Source organism: Dermacentor silvarum, chromosome 10 (genome assembly GCF_013339745.2).
Source record: "Dermacentor silvarum isolate Dsil-2018 chromosome 10, BIME_Dsil_1.4, whole genome shotgun sequence".
Lineage (NCBI taxonomy): Eukaryota > Metazoa > Arthropoda > Arachnida > Ixodida > Ixodidae > Dermacentor > Dermacentor silvarum.
In genome coordinates this window covers 21,705,402-21,721,909 of record NC_051163.1, presented here as the reverse complement: position 1 = coordinate 21,721,909, position 16,508 = coordinate 21,705,402, and the positions used below count along the sequence as shown (strand labels likewise).

At 46.5% G+C, this 16,508-nt stretch overlaps 2 protein-coding genes across 2 annotated transcripts in view; one reads left to right on the top strand and one right to left on the bottom strand.

Moving 5' to 3' along the window:
* Nucleotides 1-10,249, bottom strand: part of LOC119430922 (ubiquitin carboxyl-terminal hydrolase 19-like) — a 29,840-nt gene extending 19,591 nt beyond the window's left edge. The window contains exons 1-6 of the mRNA XM_037698385.2: nucleotides 9,861-10,249; nucleotides 9,413-9,541; nucleotides 7,092-7,222; nucleotides 3,774-3,881; nucleotides 1,556-1,662; nucleotides 399-473 (exon numbers count right to left, since the gene is read on the bottom strand). Coding sequence (XP_037554313.1) covers nucleotides 399-473; nucleotides 1,556-1,662; nucleotides 3,774-3,881; nucleotides 7,092-7,222; nucleotides 9,413-9,541; nucleotides 9,861-9,945 — 635 coding nt within the window. The 5' untranslated portion in view covers nucleotides 9,946-10,249. The remainder of the gene's footprint in view (nucleotides 1-398; nucleotides 474-1,555; nucleotides 1,663-3,773; nucleotides 3,882-7,091; nucleotides 7,223-9,412; nucleotides 9,542-9,860) is intronic.
* Nucleotides 10,250-10,310: 61 nt separating this feature from the next.
* On the top strand, nucleotides 10,311-16,013 carry LOC119466427 (E3 ubiquitin-protein ligase Hakai). Its single transcript, XM_049657493.1, has 7 exons — nucleotides 10,311-10,381; nucleotides 11,488-11,756; nucleotides 12,528-12,658; nucleotides 13,321-13,407; nucleotides 13,906-13,967; nucleotides 14,113-14,239; nucleotides 14,856-16,013. The coding sequence occupies exons 1-7, from the start codon at nucleotides 10,311-10,313 to the stop codon at nucleotides 15,873-15,875; spliced, it is 1,767 nt and encodes a 588-aa protein (XP_049513450.1). The 3' UTR covers nucleotides 15,876-16,013.
* The last annotated feature ends 495 nt before the right edge of the window (nucleotides 16,014-16,508 follow it).

Sequence of the window (16,508 nt, the reverse complement as noted above, 5' to 3'; positions counted from 1 at the left end):
CAATTGGAGTCAATTGATTTTTTTGACTGGGCAGCAACATGTCAACAGAATATAGCAATCTGCCTGCCTTTGTCATATCAATCAACGTCCCAGTGACGTAGCTGGTCGGGGAAATCAATTTTCGGAAGTGAAGATCACAGGTTTAATACGAGTTGAGATGTCCTCTTTTGTTCAACCTTTTGTATGCATTTTATTAATGGAATTACAGCATCACAATGATCTCCAATGGTCATCAACATGCCACTATTTATGTCATTATTACGACATGATGATGCATCGTTTACAGAACAACTTTAATTGGTTATTGTCACATCACTGCAACGAGTCTCCTTTTCTCTCCGCAGAAGCATAACTCGTGCTGGAGATGTACCGACAGCATACTAAAAACGTGCACTCACTTAACGTTGACCCGCCATGTGAACGTCGTCTCCTCTGATGCGCCATGCTGCTCCAAAAACTCAGTGTTGGTGTTCCTGAAACAGGTGAACAGATGCAAGGCAATCACTGAGCAGTGTGAGCACCTTTCACAGTGAAGATGTTAAATGCACTAGAACTGCCCGCAAATTTCACATAAATGCCAAAAGTATCAATGCCATAAGTCCAACACTTGAAAACGTCTCCACCTATCTAAGGACCTGAAAGTTGCAGCTTGCTCAAAATCGAGTGTACGCAGGGGGTGACATTGCCGACATGTGGGCAAAGCCAAACGTGCAGAACTTAATTAAATGCATTGTGGAAATTATCCATTTTGGTGGGGTTTTGACTGCGTTATGCGTTATGACTTAGCAAGGTTTTTATATGGGAGGTGGGCGAATGTGAACCACCCAATTTCTCACGCAAAAATTTAGACAACACGGAGAGAAATTGCCAGCCGGATACAACACAAGCTTTTGTTGATACGGCCTGCAAATACGCAGTACCCATATGTTGTAGATAATTAGCCCTACTCTCTGTTTTAACCCTTATTATTATCACAACCCTGTAATGCTCAACATATTTTTTCTACGCTGAGTTTGATACCTCAAAATTCGGATTTAGGAGCAGGGAACTTAATGCATAGCTTATAGTAGTACAGCTCATAGCAGTGTTATTGATACATTGGAACCAGTTTTCAGTTTATATAGTCCAGCAAACAATGACTAATTATTTACTACACCTAATTAACAAAATTTAATCCAAGAAATATTTCACTGTTATTTTCTACAAATGTACTCTTCATGGCCAGAAATAAAGGTGAACAAGTTTTTCTAACTTTTCTCGATGTTGAAATGTGTTTGAACACAGCAGCGTTAATTAGGACAGTACATTTTTCACATATTCGTAATCCCATAACAGAAAATTAAAAGCTCAAAATTAAGGAGTGACTGAAGCTGTTAAGATCACTCCAATATGGCCCATTACAAATAAGAAAACCATTTTCACACAAAATAGCTTTAAAAAGTTCTGTGCTAACAATTTCCGCACAACACAGAAGTTTCTCAAAAACTTTGTTCTCACTACACCATGTACGTCGGTACAACATTACTAAGCGCATAGTCAGCCAAACCACACATACTTGGTGTGAAACTTCACCAGGAAGCCCCTTTCATCAAAGTCCACAGCCAATGCCTCCTTGGAGATGCTCTTGACGAACAGTGTGACTGTGACCGTGTCGCCATTTGCCTGCGAAAAAAGAAAATCGACCAGCACGGCAACAGCGCATGCCACCATCAACACTTGCACTCTCAATTTGATCAGTAAACTGCTGTCAAGGTTACTATGATATACAGTTGAACCCGGATATATCAAACCCACATATAACGAATTATTGTGTATAACGAACAGCAGTTAAATCCCCTTGAAATTTCTTGTATAAGCTTTTTATTTTATATATCGAATTACCTATATATCGGACTTTTTTGTGATTCCCTTCAGATTCGATATATCTGGGTTCGACTATGCCCCCATTAAAGCCAACTGCAAAAGAATGTTGGACAGTGTAAAAAGACTGCACTCCGTTACATAGCAGGCGAGGCTGTGGAAGCTATTCAAATAGTGCAGTCATAAATGTCTTACTCCACGCATCTCGCAGTGCAGCTGGTTTCGGCCTGCGACATATCCTGCGGATTAACTACTTCATATATTACAACTACAACTTGCGAATGCAAGTTTAGATCAAAGCACAGATTACTTGTGCACATTTGTACTTTCTTCCAGTAGGCAACATGCCACGTCCTGGTCACAAGCGCAAGCGATGCACTGTGGCTGCTCGTCGCAGAGACATGAGAGACTGTGCATTTCGTAATAAATAGGTTCAGATCTCGGACGCCTTTTATATAATAAATACGTCGTATTCTGCGACATATAAGTCTACGAGATGTAATTTTACATCAACTTTAATGGCGTGTACCAATAGGCTTTTCTTTCAAGTGATGCACTATTTTTTCGTCGCAACAGCAAGCAGTAAGAGAAGCCCTCTCTAGCCTTTGTATCGTAGCCTGCAACGTATGAAATGCAGTACAGTTTTACATACATATAGAGCCGTCTCCCTGCAAAATTTTATGTCAGACATACAAGTGAATGCACCATGAAAAGTTCGCAAGAATGGATGCCTTTTCATACTGAAACTCAAGAATTTGTCATTACCTTTCACCAGAAATGACACAGAACACATTGTGAAGCAGTAGTGCAACCGGGCAACACTGAGATTGGGCAGTACCCGTTGGTGTACTGAAAATCGGATTTACATCCTACCTGCTAACCACCAAGGACATCTATCGTCTGCCTAGCTGCTATTAAAAGGTAACATAACCAGTAAATACAGTCATGAACCGGTTTTTTGAACGCCTTCGCGCCACCACTACGTAGCCCATATATGTCTGAAATTTCGGACACAAAACCCTTTGCCGCCCAAGTTCCCCGACTTTTCGCTGCGACTGCAGGTCTGAAACAGCATTAATCAAAGCCACTATCACGCCATTTCGATTATCTCGCAGCCTTGAACCAGTGCTCTCGCACGCCAATCTGCTGGCAGCTGTAGCCACCACTGTGGCGACTCTAGGCCTAGCTGCTATGGCATTCGCTACCAAGCTTGGTACTCAGGCTGGTGGCTGGTACTCAAGCTTGGTACTCAGGCTGGTGTCACCGACCAGCGAGGCTGGTCGGTGACAATGTTTTTCATTAAAACCAAAGCCTTGCCTTGCCTTCTTTTTTTTTTTTTTTAATGACGTTCACTCACATTACATTCCAGCGCAATCCATGTTGTCAAACAGTTCTACTAAACATAGCAAGCCACAACCCTGAGGCACTTCACAGCTCGAGTATAGGCACATCGATGTGCATTGTGGACAAGGGACGACAGCAAAAACGAGACACACAGGAAGGGCACTGTGTGTCTTGGGTTTCTACTGTCGTCCCTTGTCTACATTGCCCTGTAATTTACCTGTATTTGTCCAAGACCAACTAGTATTCACTGCAGCGGCTTAGCGGCTATGGTGTTGCGCTGTTAAGCACGAGGTCAAAGGGATCAAACCCCGGCCGCGGCGGCCACATCTCGATGGGGGCGAAATGCAAAAACGCCCGTGTTCCGTGCATTGGGGGCACGTTAAAGATTCCCCAGTGGTCGAAATTAATCCAGAGTCCCCCACTACGGCGTGCCTCGTAATCAGATCGTGGTTTTGGCACATCAAATACCAGAATTCGATTCAATTCAAGACCAACTAGCCCGACTTTCCCGTTGTGATCGATTTACTCCTCACCACAAAGTACAGCGAGAAAACGTAGGACAGGCTCACCCCACTCTCGTAGTAGTCGTACTTGGGATTGACAAGTTCCACAGGTGGATTCACATCTTTTGACTCTTCATCGGAAGACGGCAGCGACGCTGGCGCCCCTTCCACTTTCTGCAAGGCGGAAACAAAAACGAAGGTGAGGAATGAGAGCCAACATACACATTTCCCAACCTTAAGGACAATGGGGCAGCCACACGCTCCATTACTCGTTTTTAGTCATTCCACACAGCTGTGTTCAAATAGTGTTTTTTTCTTTTTTTAATTTCACTACAGGAGAACAGGATGGCCTGGCTCTATGCATTACCAGAAGTGCGCTTATAGGCCGGTTGTCATTATTTATTTTGTAATGAAGAACAAGAGCGCACGGACAAGTGCAGGCAGATTGTCTATTCGATGCCTGCAGTGCAATCACTGAGCCAGCCGGATTGCCAGTGCTTGACACGAGTGTGAGCCGCTCAGGCATCCAGTTATCCTTGCTCTGCGTCGCCCGACTTCTCGGTTACGCTTGATGCGACACCTCTTTACAATTTATTTATTATCTATCATTAGCAGGCATTGCAGTGGAAGCCATGCAAGTAATGCAGTCATAGAAGTTCCACACCGCATGTTTCGCAGTGGAGTTGTTTCTTTATCTGTAATGCTTTCTACAGAATAACTACTTCATATATTGCAACCACAACTTAACATTGCATCAAATGGTGTATTACTTGTGCACCTTTGTGCTTCCAGTATACGACATACTATGTTCAGATTGTGGCCACTCGTCGCAGAAACATGCTCCTCTGCTCGTTTGGTGGTAAATAAGCTTGGCTTCACGACCATCTATTTATTGAATTTATTCAAATATAAGGTGAGGTTTTTTCCCAGCATCCTTAGTCTCGAAGTAACCTCCTGCTTCATATGCTAAGAACAGTAAAGGCAGAGTGCGGGTTATATGCTAATTTTGCCTTTAGTTGAGCCTTGACGGCAGCGCGAATTTCGCCTTATAGTGTCGCTTAATGGCAGCGCACGTCGCAATGGCGTGAAGCCACATTATAAGGTGAAAATTCACATGTAACTCGCATTCCATGCGTTGAAGCTACTCCCCCCCCACCCCTATTTCATGGTTGCCATTCTGCCATTGGCTGTGTTAGTAATTCAGTATTTCAGGCAATCCCTGCCGAGTCTGAATAATCCCCAAACTGCACCCTAGCATTAGAATTGTGAATGCCTTTTAATACAATCAATAAGGGACATCATACTTTGTGACATAAAAGTATGAGACTTTATTTTATATCAAGTTATATGACACATACCTATGTCTTCGTGACACACTATTCACAGTCACGAATGCACGCAGTGAGAAAAGTTTCCCAAGTGTTTGTAACGTTGCCTGCTAATTAGTATAGCTGAGAGCGATTCACTTGCCTTGCAAACACCGAGTGTTATCTTTTTGTTGAAATTCATTGGTGTCTTTTATCCTCTATTTTTTCTATTAACAGTGGCATTTTGTATTGTGTGGCTGCTCTTTTTTTTTTTTTGGTGAACTGAAAATGACTTGAATGGCTTGCAGCCGGGAGGGAATTGAATGCTTTTGTCTTGTAATGTCTCCCCTCACAGAGTCATCTTTTTCACTCGAGTATATTTACAGCATTGACCTTTGTGTCACTTCAAGGTGTTAGTCGGAATGTTCATGCTGACCTGAAAACTGCATTACTTCAATTATGCAATGCCTTTGTTGACTTTGTACATACTTTTTTTTTTTTTTACTTTTGCGCGCTTCCTGTTACATACCTGCCAAATTGCAAACTTTAAAATTTGCATAAATCCTGTGGACACAATATCGATGGCGATAAAGGGTGAGGAGAGTAGATCTCATTTTTCTTTCAAGCCTGAGCATACACTGGCTTTTGTGGAATACATACACACTTCATATAAACAATGATTTACCATTAGCCGCAGCGCACAAGCAGCAACAGCAAACTAGAGACAGCAAAAGTTTGCAAACAACTTAGACACTGTTTTTAGATTACCGTAAAACACCGCGGAAGCGCACAATTTCGCAGAAGCGCCCAGTACTAGCATTTCCAAAACTTGGTGATGGGCTGAGTTCAAGAGGAAGGGAGAGAAGACTCCTAAAGCGAACCTCCGGAAGCCTTCGCGCCAAGACGTGCTGAACTTTGTGTCGACGGCTTGGGCTGCTGTGCCTGAAGAGATGGTCGCGCGATTTTTCAAAAGGTGTGACATCAGTGTCGTGTTGGATGGCAGCGAGGACGGGCACTTGCAGGCACCAGAGAGCCCGTGGTCTTTTCAAGTCGCGAAAGTGTCAGCAACGAATGCATTGATTCTCCTATTCTGCACCAACTCGGAAGAGTCGGTCATTGGGTTCAGCGATGATGAGCAGGCGCTAGTGTACCCCATCATTTAACATTTGAAAATAAACATGCTTTCTTCGATTCAGTAGCCCTGCCTCGAAGTTTTTCGTTGGCTGTCATCTTGATTTTTGCTGGTTCAACCAGACAAGCTCCCCCCGTATCTCGATTAAACCAATTTTCAGTGAAAGTGGGGTGGGCGCTTCCGCGGCATATTACGGTACAGTCACTTTTGTAGAAACTTTGCTGTTGCCGATTTTGGCTGCTTCATGAACCTGAGTCGAAATAAACTTTCTCGAAGCGGGAAGCGGGTATCGTTCTTTCCCCATCAGAAGACTTCCATCAGAAGACTTCCATCAGAAGGTTCAAAGACACACCAAACAAAACCTTTTCGCAACATAATTTATTCTCGTAAACCTTGATGCAACATTAATAATATTGTAGAACGAGCCGAACTTCGTAAACTATCCTATGAAAAATTCAGGAGCGTTGGCAGGTATGCTGCTATGTAATTTTTCTTGGGATTCACAATATAAGTACAAAATAAATAATCAATATAATCGAGAACACTTGGCCACTGTGGACCCTGGCCCCAATTCAGCACAATTACACAACACAAAATGCAAGACTCTGCCTACTGCTTGAGCCATCAAAGTTGAGACTCCTGGCCAGTTTGAACTTTGATCGAATACTATGTCAGGTATGATGGTCGACAGTAACATCCTCCGATTTTCACTTTACTACCACTTAGTATTTCCTGGTTTGTGAGCATGCTGTCCTTCCTGGGCAGCAACGCAACTCTATGATCGAGTAATCTTTCAGAAGTATAAACATCAAGGGCAGGCGTGATTATGCTGTCGAGGAAGACTTGAATGCCCGGAAGTGGAGGAACGACACGAGTGAACAGATTATGGAGTGAAGTCGAAGAAGCTCTTGGAAGGAACTCCTCCAAAGAGTGCTCCGCACTTACCTCAAGTTGCTGCCAGTCGATGTTGGGATCCTGCTTGACCATTTTCACCACCACTCTTTTGGATCTCTGAACCAGACTGGTACATTCGGCCACCACTGGGGCATACAGCTCACACTGCCACTGACGACCATCTGCGCAAGAACGCGCGCTTAGGGAAGACTACGGACACATTTTTTTTCACAGTTGCAGGATCTCCACCACGTTTCTCACGCATATAGGAACGATGCTCAGCAAATGTGAAGTCGGGTCTTGAAATGCCAGCCTGGTGTCATCGACATTATGACCACAGAGTTTCATACAATTAACTAAAGGTAACTGCGACAGCAATGCCTACGGGAGCTGGTGGTTCAGAAGGCATGGCAATAATAGTACATGAATTTGCCTAAACTTCATTCTTATGGAAACAGCTTCACGACTTTGCAAACTTGTCGTTTTCAAGAGAGTACTGCCTTATAAATAATTAAGCAAACGTTATCAAAATTTTTCGATGGCAGAATTGGAACACAGGATATCTAGCATAGAAGTCCGATAGTGAAACCAATATGCCATGGACGCATGGACAAGCGGAACCACTGCAATTAGCAGCGATCATGCGTGTTCACAAAGTATCATTGCCTTTTGCATTTAAAGAAAGTATAAATTGCTTAGAAATTCAGGCCAATGAAGGCAGATAAAATGTAATAAACGAAGCCACAAGTGCACGAAGATTACACAAATGAATGTACTAGCCATTATTACCATGGTGGCTGAAGGACTGCAGCACAAGAGTTCCCTCTAGTAATTATTGTAGGAAACTCTATGATTACAATGACACGCGAACCAAATTTGCTGACGTTGTGTTGCAATAAGACTAGGTATGACAGTGTTACTGATAAAAATATAAACAAAAATGCCAAGTGCGTTTTTCCAGGCTGCACTCCTGTGTGACAGCCACAGCGATCACAGGCACTGAACTAGCCAATGTCTTGACGTGACCCCCAGGGAACTGAACCCATAACTGGTTTGTAGAAATAAGGATTATAGCAAATATTTTAGACGCTGTGATGCTTGCCAGTATTATTTCTAAGATTTGGACCTTCCTTTATTGCAACAACAAAATAAAAGACAAGTCGAAAATTTATTGCAGGCTTCTTTCGAGGCTGCTGCTATCAAACCAAGGAGGTTGTAAATTCTTAAGGAGTGCTGAGGCGATGGGCACATGTATATTTATGGGTGAAAGAAAGTAATGCCATTGTGAGGCTCTGTAGAGTGATATTCTTCTGAAATTTATTTTAGATTATATGGGGTACAAAAACAGTTCTGACGGTTAAAACGCTTATTCTGGACAAATACAGTCATTGACCCAACGAATCGTGCACCAAAGCACTTGGCTGCCCACCACTGCATCACTTATGCCATCAATTTTTAAAGCAAGAAATTGCTGAAGATCGAAAAATTCAAGGGCACTAATGGTCATCAAGTTTACGATGCTAACTCAGCAATAAAGGATATCACAATTCTAGCAGACAGAATTGAAGCGGTATAGTAAAGCTGCAATTGGGGCCATTTGTTTGTTGCATTGTTTCGGATAAATGTACCATTTTATATCGGTATCACATGGCCACTTTCTATTGCGATTGAGCCTGACCTGGATCCAAATTCTAGATCGCGATTGGGTCTCTTGCACATCTTGTAGAAAGGAGCCAATTGCAACCAAGAAATTTGATCCCGATCGGGCTCGATTGCATGTGTCCTGACCCATTTTAATGTCATTCTTGTTTTTGTGCAAAACAGTGCATTCGTTTGAACCAAAATGATGTGGTATACACCGCTCTGAAATAACACATGAATAATGTAATAACTCCACATGAGCTCATAACTAATACATTATCTTTGTCCACTTCAGACATGGCCACTTCAGACGTGACTTGTTCTTGTGCTTTCATTTTCTTGGAATTTACCAATTTTCTGTAATTTTTACAAAGCAAAGCTTGTCGCCTAAGATTCTGCTCTTTACAATTTGTGTATTTAGCGTCCTTCCTCAAATGCAATCATGTTATTAAAACTCTTCAGTGGTTGTCTGATATGAGAGCATTTCGGAGTTTCAAATGTATTTGAATTAGGAAATCAGAGATGGCCCTCTTAAACACGTAAAGCAGGAAGTGCAATACCCGCGCATGAAACAAAAAACTACACCCTGCCTCATTTATTCATTCGCTCCAAAAGGCCACACCATGCGACGTCGCACAAAAGCCCGTGTGTGTGAGCGAGGAAAAAAAAAACTATTTAACACGGCCCCCTGTCCGGGGCTCGAGTTAGCGTGAAGTAAAACGCTGACTCACCTGGCAGTGTGACCGAACACTGGCAGTCTGTGCATTCAAGGGTCACTTGGTTGGAATCCACGGGAAAGCCCACATCCAACGTAGCGCTCACTTCAGCGTGCGTCTGACTCCAGTCGTGTTTCAGAAGACCTTGAACAAGTCAAACATGCAAACATTTAAACGCCTGCCGTTGAAAACGCGCTTCCGCAACTAGAGATGATGTCAACACATGGCCTGTTTGTTTTTCAGTGCAAGCGCGGATTCTGGCCATTCATTCGCGAGAAGGAACGTGTGCGCTCACGTTGAAACGCCGCCTACATTCGCTACGAAGGGCAGCTGCAAGATACAGCTGTTGAAGCCGTATGTCAACAAAAAGCACGTTTACGTCAAGACAGAGTCGGCACAAAGAATGGTGAACTCAAGCCTCCCGGAAAGGTTGTACTACAGCGCAACGCGATAGAAAACTCACGCTTCTTCTCAGCTCGACTGTCGACTTCCTTGCCGGAGTTTTCTTTTTCCTTTCGCCGCTTGTTCTCAAGTCGCTTCGCTTCCATGTTGCATCGAATCCGCTTGAGACGCCTGCGCGACGTTGTCCGAACGCACCGACTGCAGTTGTCTCTCGGCCAAACTTGTACGAGAAGGGGAAAAAATCGAATTTACGTGCAAATACGTGACCCGTAAATCGACAGGGTCGGCCAGAGGCTGGCTCACTTGTTCGCCCAATGATCGGAGGAGCAGAAAATTCTCGACTAAAACACAAGCAGGCAATTTTTTTTTTTTCCTAGTTTTCCTTCGTTCGGAGCTCAAGCACAACGCCGTCGAACGACCAGATGATTCTGTACATTCTGTACATTTCTATCGTAGAGCGGACGAAACTCGGCTGCAGGTGGTGATGATGATGGTGAAAGCGTAAACAGAGATGGACTCCGAGAGCCTGACCCTGACTATGGTTAAAGATAACGTCCGCAATCTGCTACACCCGCTCGAGTCGTTCTGATACAGAACAAAGAGACGCTGCCGATCGTATTTCAGCCCCACAAGCCGGGAACAATATTGGTTTGTTGCGATTTCACGTGTCTCTCGAAGGAACGAGTATCGGGACGCAGGAGGATGTGTGCTTTGTTCGCATTCCACATTCACACGCGCATAGTTTCTGCGGATGCAGGGACTGCTTTGATAACTGGGCCGGCATTCATTTATGAAGAGCATGCGGGATTCTGCAATGAATACCCAAAAACGTTCGTGGAGCATGTGTGTGTGTGTGTTTGATTTACAAGGGCATTCTAAAGCATGCTTTTGACAGTGCAGATTCAACTCAGTGCAGATTAAGCGTCGCAATCACTTTCAAGCATGTTTAACTGCCTTCGCGCATGCATGTTCGGGTGCATCGATCGACTTCAATGAGAATCGGAACCGACCACGTGACCCCAGCGCACACTCCATGCTTTGCAGCGTGATGCCTCCATTGGCGTGATGAGGGTCATATCGGGCCACATTCATTATTGTACTCAGGGCAAAGAACTACTGCGTACAAAATGCGTTCCCGCGGCTTGCAAATAAATAAATGAATACAAATACCATCACTTTCACCATATCTCACTCAATACCAGCTCAAGGACCTCAGGACAAAAACAATGGACAAATCGGACATTGTGCTCACGTGATCGATTGTGAGCCAATGGTGGGGAAGGTTTAATGCACGTCCAATCAAACCGCCTCTTTCATTACGTCCCTGACCGGGACAAGATGGCGGACGCAGGTACACAAACCGCTAACATGTGCCGAAATCGCTTGTTTCTTTGCTGTATTTACATCATCTATTTACAGACGACGGTATTGTAGGGTCTCCCAATGAGCCTGCCAGCTTTTCCTCTCTCTTACACATAAATATTTTTTGTCTACTAATTGCGGAGCCACTTTCGAGCGCGCTCGCCAGTTCGTACGTAGTAGTAACGATTTCATATTTCCTCAGACTCATTGCGAAGCTGCTGTTCGCCTTACGTGAACCGCAGCTGTCAAAACACGGCGCACTTTTTTTTTTTTCTTCTTCCACGTCACCGCGCCTTGCGGCGCGTTCTTTTCTTGTAGACGTAAAGCTGGCAACAGCTGCGCGAAAAACCGGCGATCGCTGTTCGCCTAGTAACCCAGCGCTTGCCACGATTTCCAGCAACAACGGCGAAGAAAACGAGCAAATCCAAGGGCCGCGGGCGCGGTCGGAAGAGCGCGCGCGGCCGCAAAGCCTCGTCCACTGCTGGCAAAAAGACCACCGCCGCCATCGAAGAGGAGGAAGAAATCGAGCAGAATCTGTCGGCCACCGAAGATGACGCCGAGAACCACGCAAAAGGCGAGCCCTCCCGGTGCAACAGTATGTCATCGCTGTCTCATCTCATCACCGATCGTTCACGGGCGTCTCCGCGCGTTAAATGTGTCGGGCCTGAGTGTCGCTGAAGTTTTGAAGCGCGCCGTGTTCGTCGCCTGGCGCGAGCTTGCTCGTGCCGATCTAGCTCGCGCCACGGAGCCTCTCTTTTCTTTTCTTTCTTCAGTACGATCAGCGCGTTGGTGCTTCAGTGTTCACGCGCTTTCATTTCTGTCCCTTTTCTTTCTCCGTGCATCGCCTGTGAATGTCGAACGCCGCGCAGTTCCAGCGATCTTGCTCGCTTTGAACGGGCCGTCCCGCGCTATGAAGCATCGTGCTGTAAACGCGTACCGCGTATGCTCCAAGGACCGCAGCGGGCATTAACGGCTACAATGTACTTGTACCGCACGCCGCCGCCGCGAAGATTCTTGTTTCGCGAGAATTCGGCGTCCAGCAGAGGTCAGGCTCGCGATGTTTACCAATTCACCACTGCGGGCCCGAATCGGCACCTCTTTTGTGGACTGCCGACCGGCGACGCGACTAGAGCGAGTTCGATACTTTCCCGTTACCACCACGCCACGAGCGCGGCGTGTGCTCCTGATCCTTTCAAGCGATTACGAAACTGCTTTGGCGTGATCATAAACCGACCGCATAGCAGGGGTGAGTGAGGTTGGGCTGGGTATCAATCACGGCATGCCCATTTTGTATGTTGTGCTCGAAAGATGTGTTATTATGCTGTTTGTCGCCTGAGACATGTGTCTTCCCTGAACACTCTTGCAGAGTTTGAGGAGGAAGATGATGAGCGAAGCCTGTTGGCCGACACGATTGAGCCCCCAACATTCTCTCCGTTGGGTCGAACGGGGCCACCGGAGCCGTTGCACCAGAACAAGAAGCTCAGATGGGACCACAAGGTGCGGGAAATGACTGCTTAAGGAAAGCTTTGCAAGGAATGAAATGCTGATGCCCGCGCTGAAGAACTTGCGATGTGCCGAAGGTCCTAAGCCGGCCCTATTTTTTGTGGATGCAAAGAGTTCTCGTGCAGTGCTCCTGGCGCAATGTGTGTGCTGGCCTAAACTTGTCGGAGAGTGAACTCGGGGGAAAATGTGGTGCGCCTGCTCGAGCTGGTGGAACACAATACGCACACCCATAATGATGAGGTTTAACACCCGTCAGCAGAGCCCTGGCTTTGAGAAGTGCCATAGTCTTGTGTTCTGGGTTAATTTCAACTAGCTGGAGTTCTTTAACATGACCTAAATCTGAGTAAACAGAGTTTTTGCATTAAGGTTCCATAGCCTATGACCCTGTGTTTAAAGACGGCACGCCAAAGCCCTGAGCCACCACAGTCGGTCGCTTTGTTAAGCAGTATCAGGTCACAGTTGATGTAGCCCATCATGAACTCCTAAGGTTTTTTTGTTCTTGTACTGAATGTCCTTGTATACAAAGTTGGCATTTATCCCTGAGTATGAGCTTGCATGTTGATGTCCTGTCCACCACATGTAGTTGATAGCACCTCTTAATACCTTGTGTAAGGATCATTGTGCCTTTTGCGCTCATTGCCTCGGTTCTGTTGCAGGTGAATCTGATCGGTGAGAAGCTCATCAATCCGATGATCCACTGCTGCGACAAATGCACCTTGCCCATTTTGACTTATGGTCGGATGGTAAGCGATTTCAGAGCGATAACTCTTCCATGAGTGCAATGGTAGGAGCGTTTACACTACAGAGGAAGCAAAGAAAGCAGCCTAGATGACACATCATGTGACGACATTGAAGGCACCCAGTCGTGTGAAAGTCGTGTGACATGCTATGTTAACAAAATTTAAGGCAGCCAATGTCGGCTCACCACGTGATCGTGTCATGTGAGAGCAGAAGAAATGGGTGAGGGACAGTGCGCAATGCCACACCTGCATGTTTGTGACAAAAATGAGCATGCTTTGGCAACAGAACAGTTCCGCAAGCATACCGTGAAAAGACGTGTACCGTGCTTGGTAGCTAATTATGCAAATTCGGTTAGTCAAACAGTTAATTAGCGATTGTCATGCAATGTCTTATGTTTCACATTTTCTTATGTAATTAAAAAAAAAGAATATTTCATGCCAATGCAATGGAAACCTGCATCGAATGCCAGATGAACTTACAGCACTTTCCTTCTCTTTCAGATACCGTGTAAACATGTGTTTTGCTATGATTGTGCTAAGAAGGCTGACAAGACGTGTTACAGGTACGTCAGTTTTCAAGCTAGTGTGCATGACTAGCCACATTACCTGTTCGTGGAGCAGGTTATGTGGTATCCACACACCATACTCTGCAATGCCAAAACATGGTGAGGTGCCTTTCAAAGCCCATTGTTTATTGTTTGTCTACAGGTGTAACGACAAAGTACAGCGCCTTGAGCAGAGCAACCTTGGGACGGTGTTCATGTGCACTTATGGTGGGAGTCGCCAGGGCAAGGATTCTTGTCGACGGACATACCTGAGCCAGCGGGACTTGCAGGTAAATGCTTGTTTGCCGAGTTGGCGGCAAGTTTGTTGCCTGGGGGAACTTCCTTTTCACTGCTTTGTAATGTATATCGTATTTACTCCATTCTAACACACACTTCACTGGAAGAATTCACTAGAATATGACATGCACAATTAACTTGTTTGGGCCAGAACTCATCACAGCTTATGCTTACATGTTGTTGCATTACTTTCACTCATGAAAGCAGGCTTGTATTGTTATATTGGATTTCATCAGTTCTATTCGGTTAGAAACAGTAGCTGATGATTAAATTATACTTGTTTTGTAATGACGCTATAGGCACAAATCTTGAACAAATGAAGTGGATGCTAACATCTGCTTGAGCTGTCAGGAAATAACTGTTGTCAAGTTCTGCTGAAATAGCCTGCTTAGATGCTACCTTGCAGTGATGTGTAACAGATAATGAGTGACACTGCTAAACTGCAGGTGCGGTAAACTCTACCTGCAGCCACAAGCTAGTTTACGTGGCGCTTACACTGTGGTGGATAGTAGGAGCCATTAACTCTCGCGATTGGCTGTGAGGCAGTGCAAATTGCATTAGTGCAACTCTGGTTGGTCAGCTACAGTGCCGCTTCTGGTGTAACTGCAGGCCCACATCACCCATCGCCACCTCAAGGGCGCAGCCTCGGCAGCAGCTGCCGCTGCAGCAGCCTCGCAGTCGTCTGCGTTGTCGCACGGCCTGCCCTCTCAGCAGCAGCAGCAGCAGCAGATGGCAGCAATGGTGGCCAGCCACCCGCCGCCACCACAGCATCTCATGGTTCGCGACCCCCGGCAGCACCCGCCACCGGTGTCACAGCACCCACCCCCGCCCCTCGAAGTGTCTCGCGCCAGCGTCCTGCAGCAGCCACAACAACAGCCTCAGCAGCAGGCACCGCCCCCACCCCCCCAGAAGACCCTTCCACCCGAGTACCGAGACATGCCGCCACCCGTAATGGCAAGCCAGCAGCCGCCGCCGCAGCAGATGGTGGCGCCGCCACCCCGGGCGTACCAGAGCCAGCAGAACCCCGCCGTCAGCCGACCCAACCTCATCACGGTCCAGATTCAGGACGACAGCCACAAGAGGGCTGCCGCAGCAGCCGCGGTGGCTGCAGCGGCGAGTGCCGCGACGACAAACATGCCACCTCCGCAGATGCCTCCCCCGCCACCGCAGTATGCCCCACAGCCACCGCACATGAGCCAACCGCCCCCACCCCAGCAGTCGTACCCGCCGCCGCAGGCTCCCGCGGCTCCGCCCATGGCCTACAATCCTTCGCAGCCTCCGTACAACCAGAGCATGCCGCCGCCTGCCACGTACAACGCCTCGGCTCCACCACCTCCGCCGCCCCCGGCTCGTCCGCTTCCGCCGCAGTTTGTGCACCAGCCGCCACCCCAGTTCGCACACCCGCCACCCCCGCAGCCGCCACGATTCACGACCGCCATGCCGTATGAGGAGCAGAGCCACCCACCCACGTTTCACTGGAGCAGCACGACCAGCATGCCACCTCCGAGGCCCTCGTCGGTCATGCCGCCCCGGCCCATCACCGGACCACCGCCCCCGTCGACACCTCCAGGAGCCATGATGCAGCAGCGGACATGTGCGGAGCCACAATTTCCTTACTACAGCCAGTGAGCACACACCAAGGGCTGTATGTTAGAGGTGTTCATTGATCCATAATGCCACTGCATATGTGAAAGGAAGCCATAGCTTCCCCGCTGGAGCTAGTGAGTGCGCAATTAAAAAAGCTGTATCATTCAGCGGTGCATCTTGCTCATTGGTGCCATTTTCTTGGTGAAGGCAGCGCTTTGCAGTACATTTTCTCTATTACACATGCAAGAACCTTTCTCTTAAAACGCATTGTAGTTGTTTCGTGAAGGACCTTGAATGCCCCGCTACGCTTGGAAGGACATGCTGGAAATGACCTTTGTAAGGGGCTTTGCGAACTTTAGTAACTTCATTCAAAAGACTTCTGTTTTATGCTTCTCATAGACCCATTGCAGACTTTGCCAAAGAATGTGACTTTCTCTTGGAAGAGCGTGCTTTTCTTTCAAGTGAACTCTGACTTGTGCTAGGCTGAGGGCATGAAAGTGTAGTGCATGGTAGCTGTTACTAAAATAGATATTAAAACCGGTGGGAGCATTCCAACACATTGAAGCGCCAGTGAGGCAAAACAGTGACTGTCACATCCTGCACACACACATGCACAAGAATGAATGTGTGATAAGAAAAGATGACCTGTTGCAAACAGAAACAAGGCAATTCAAA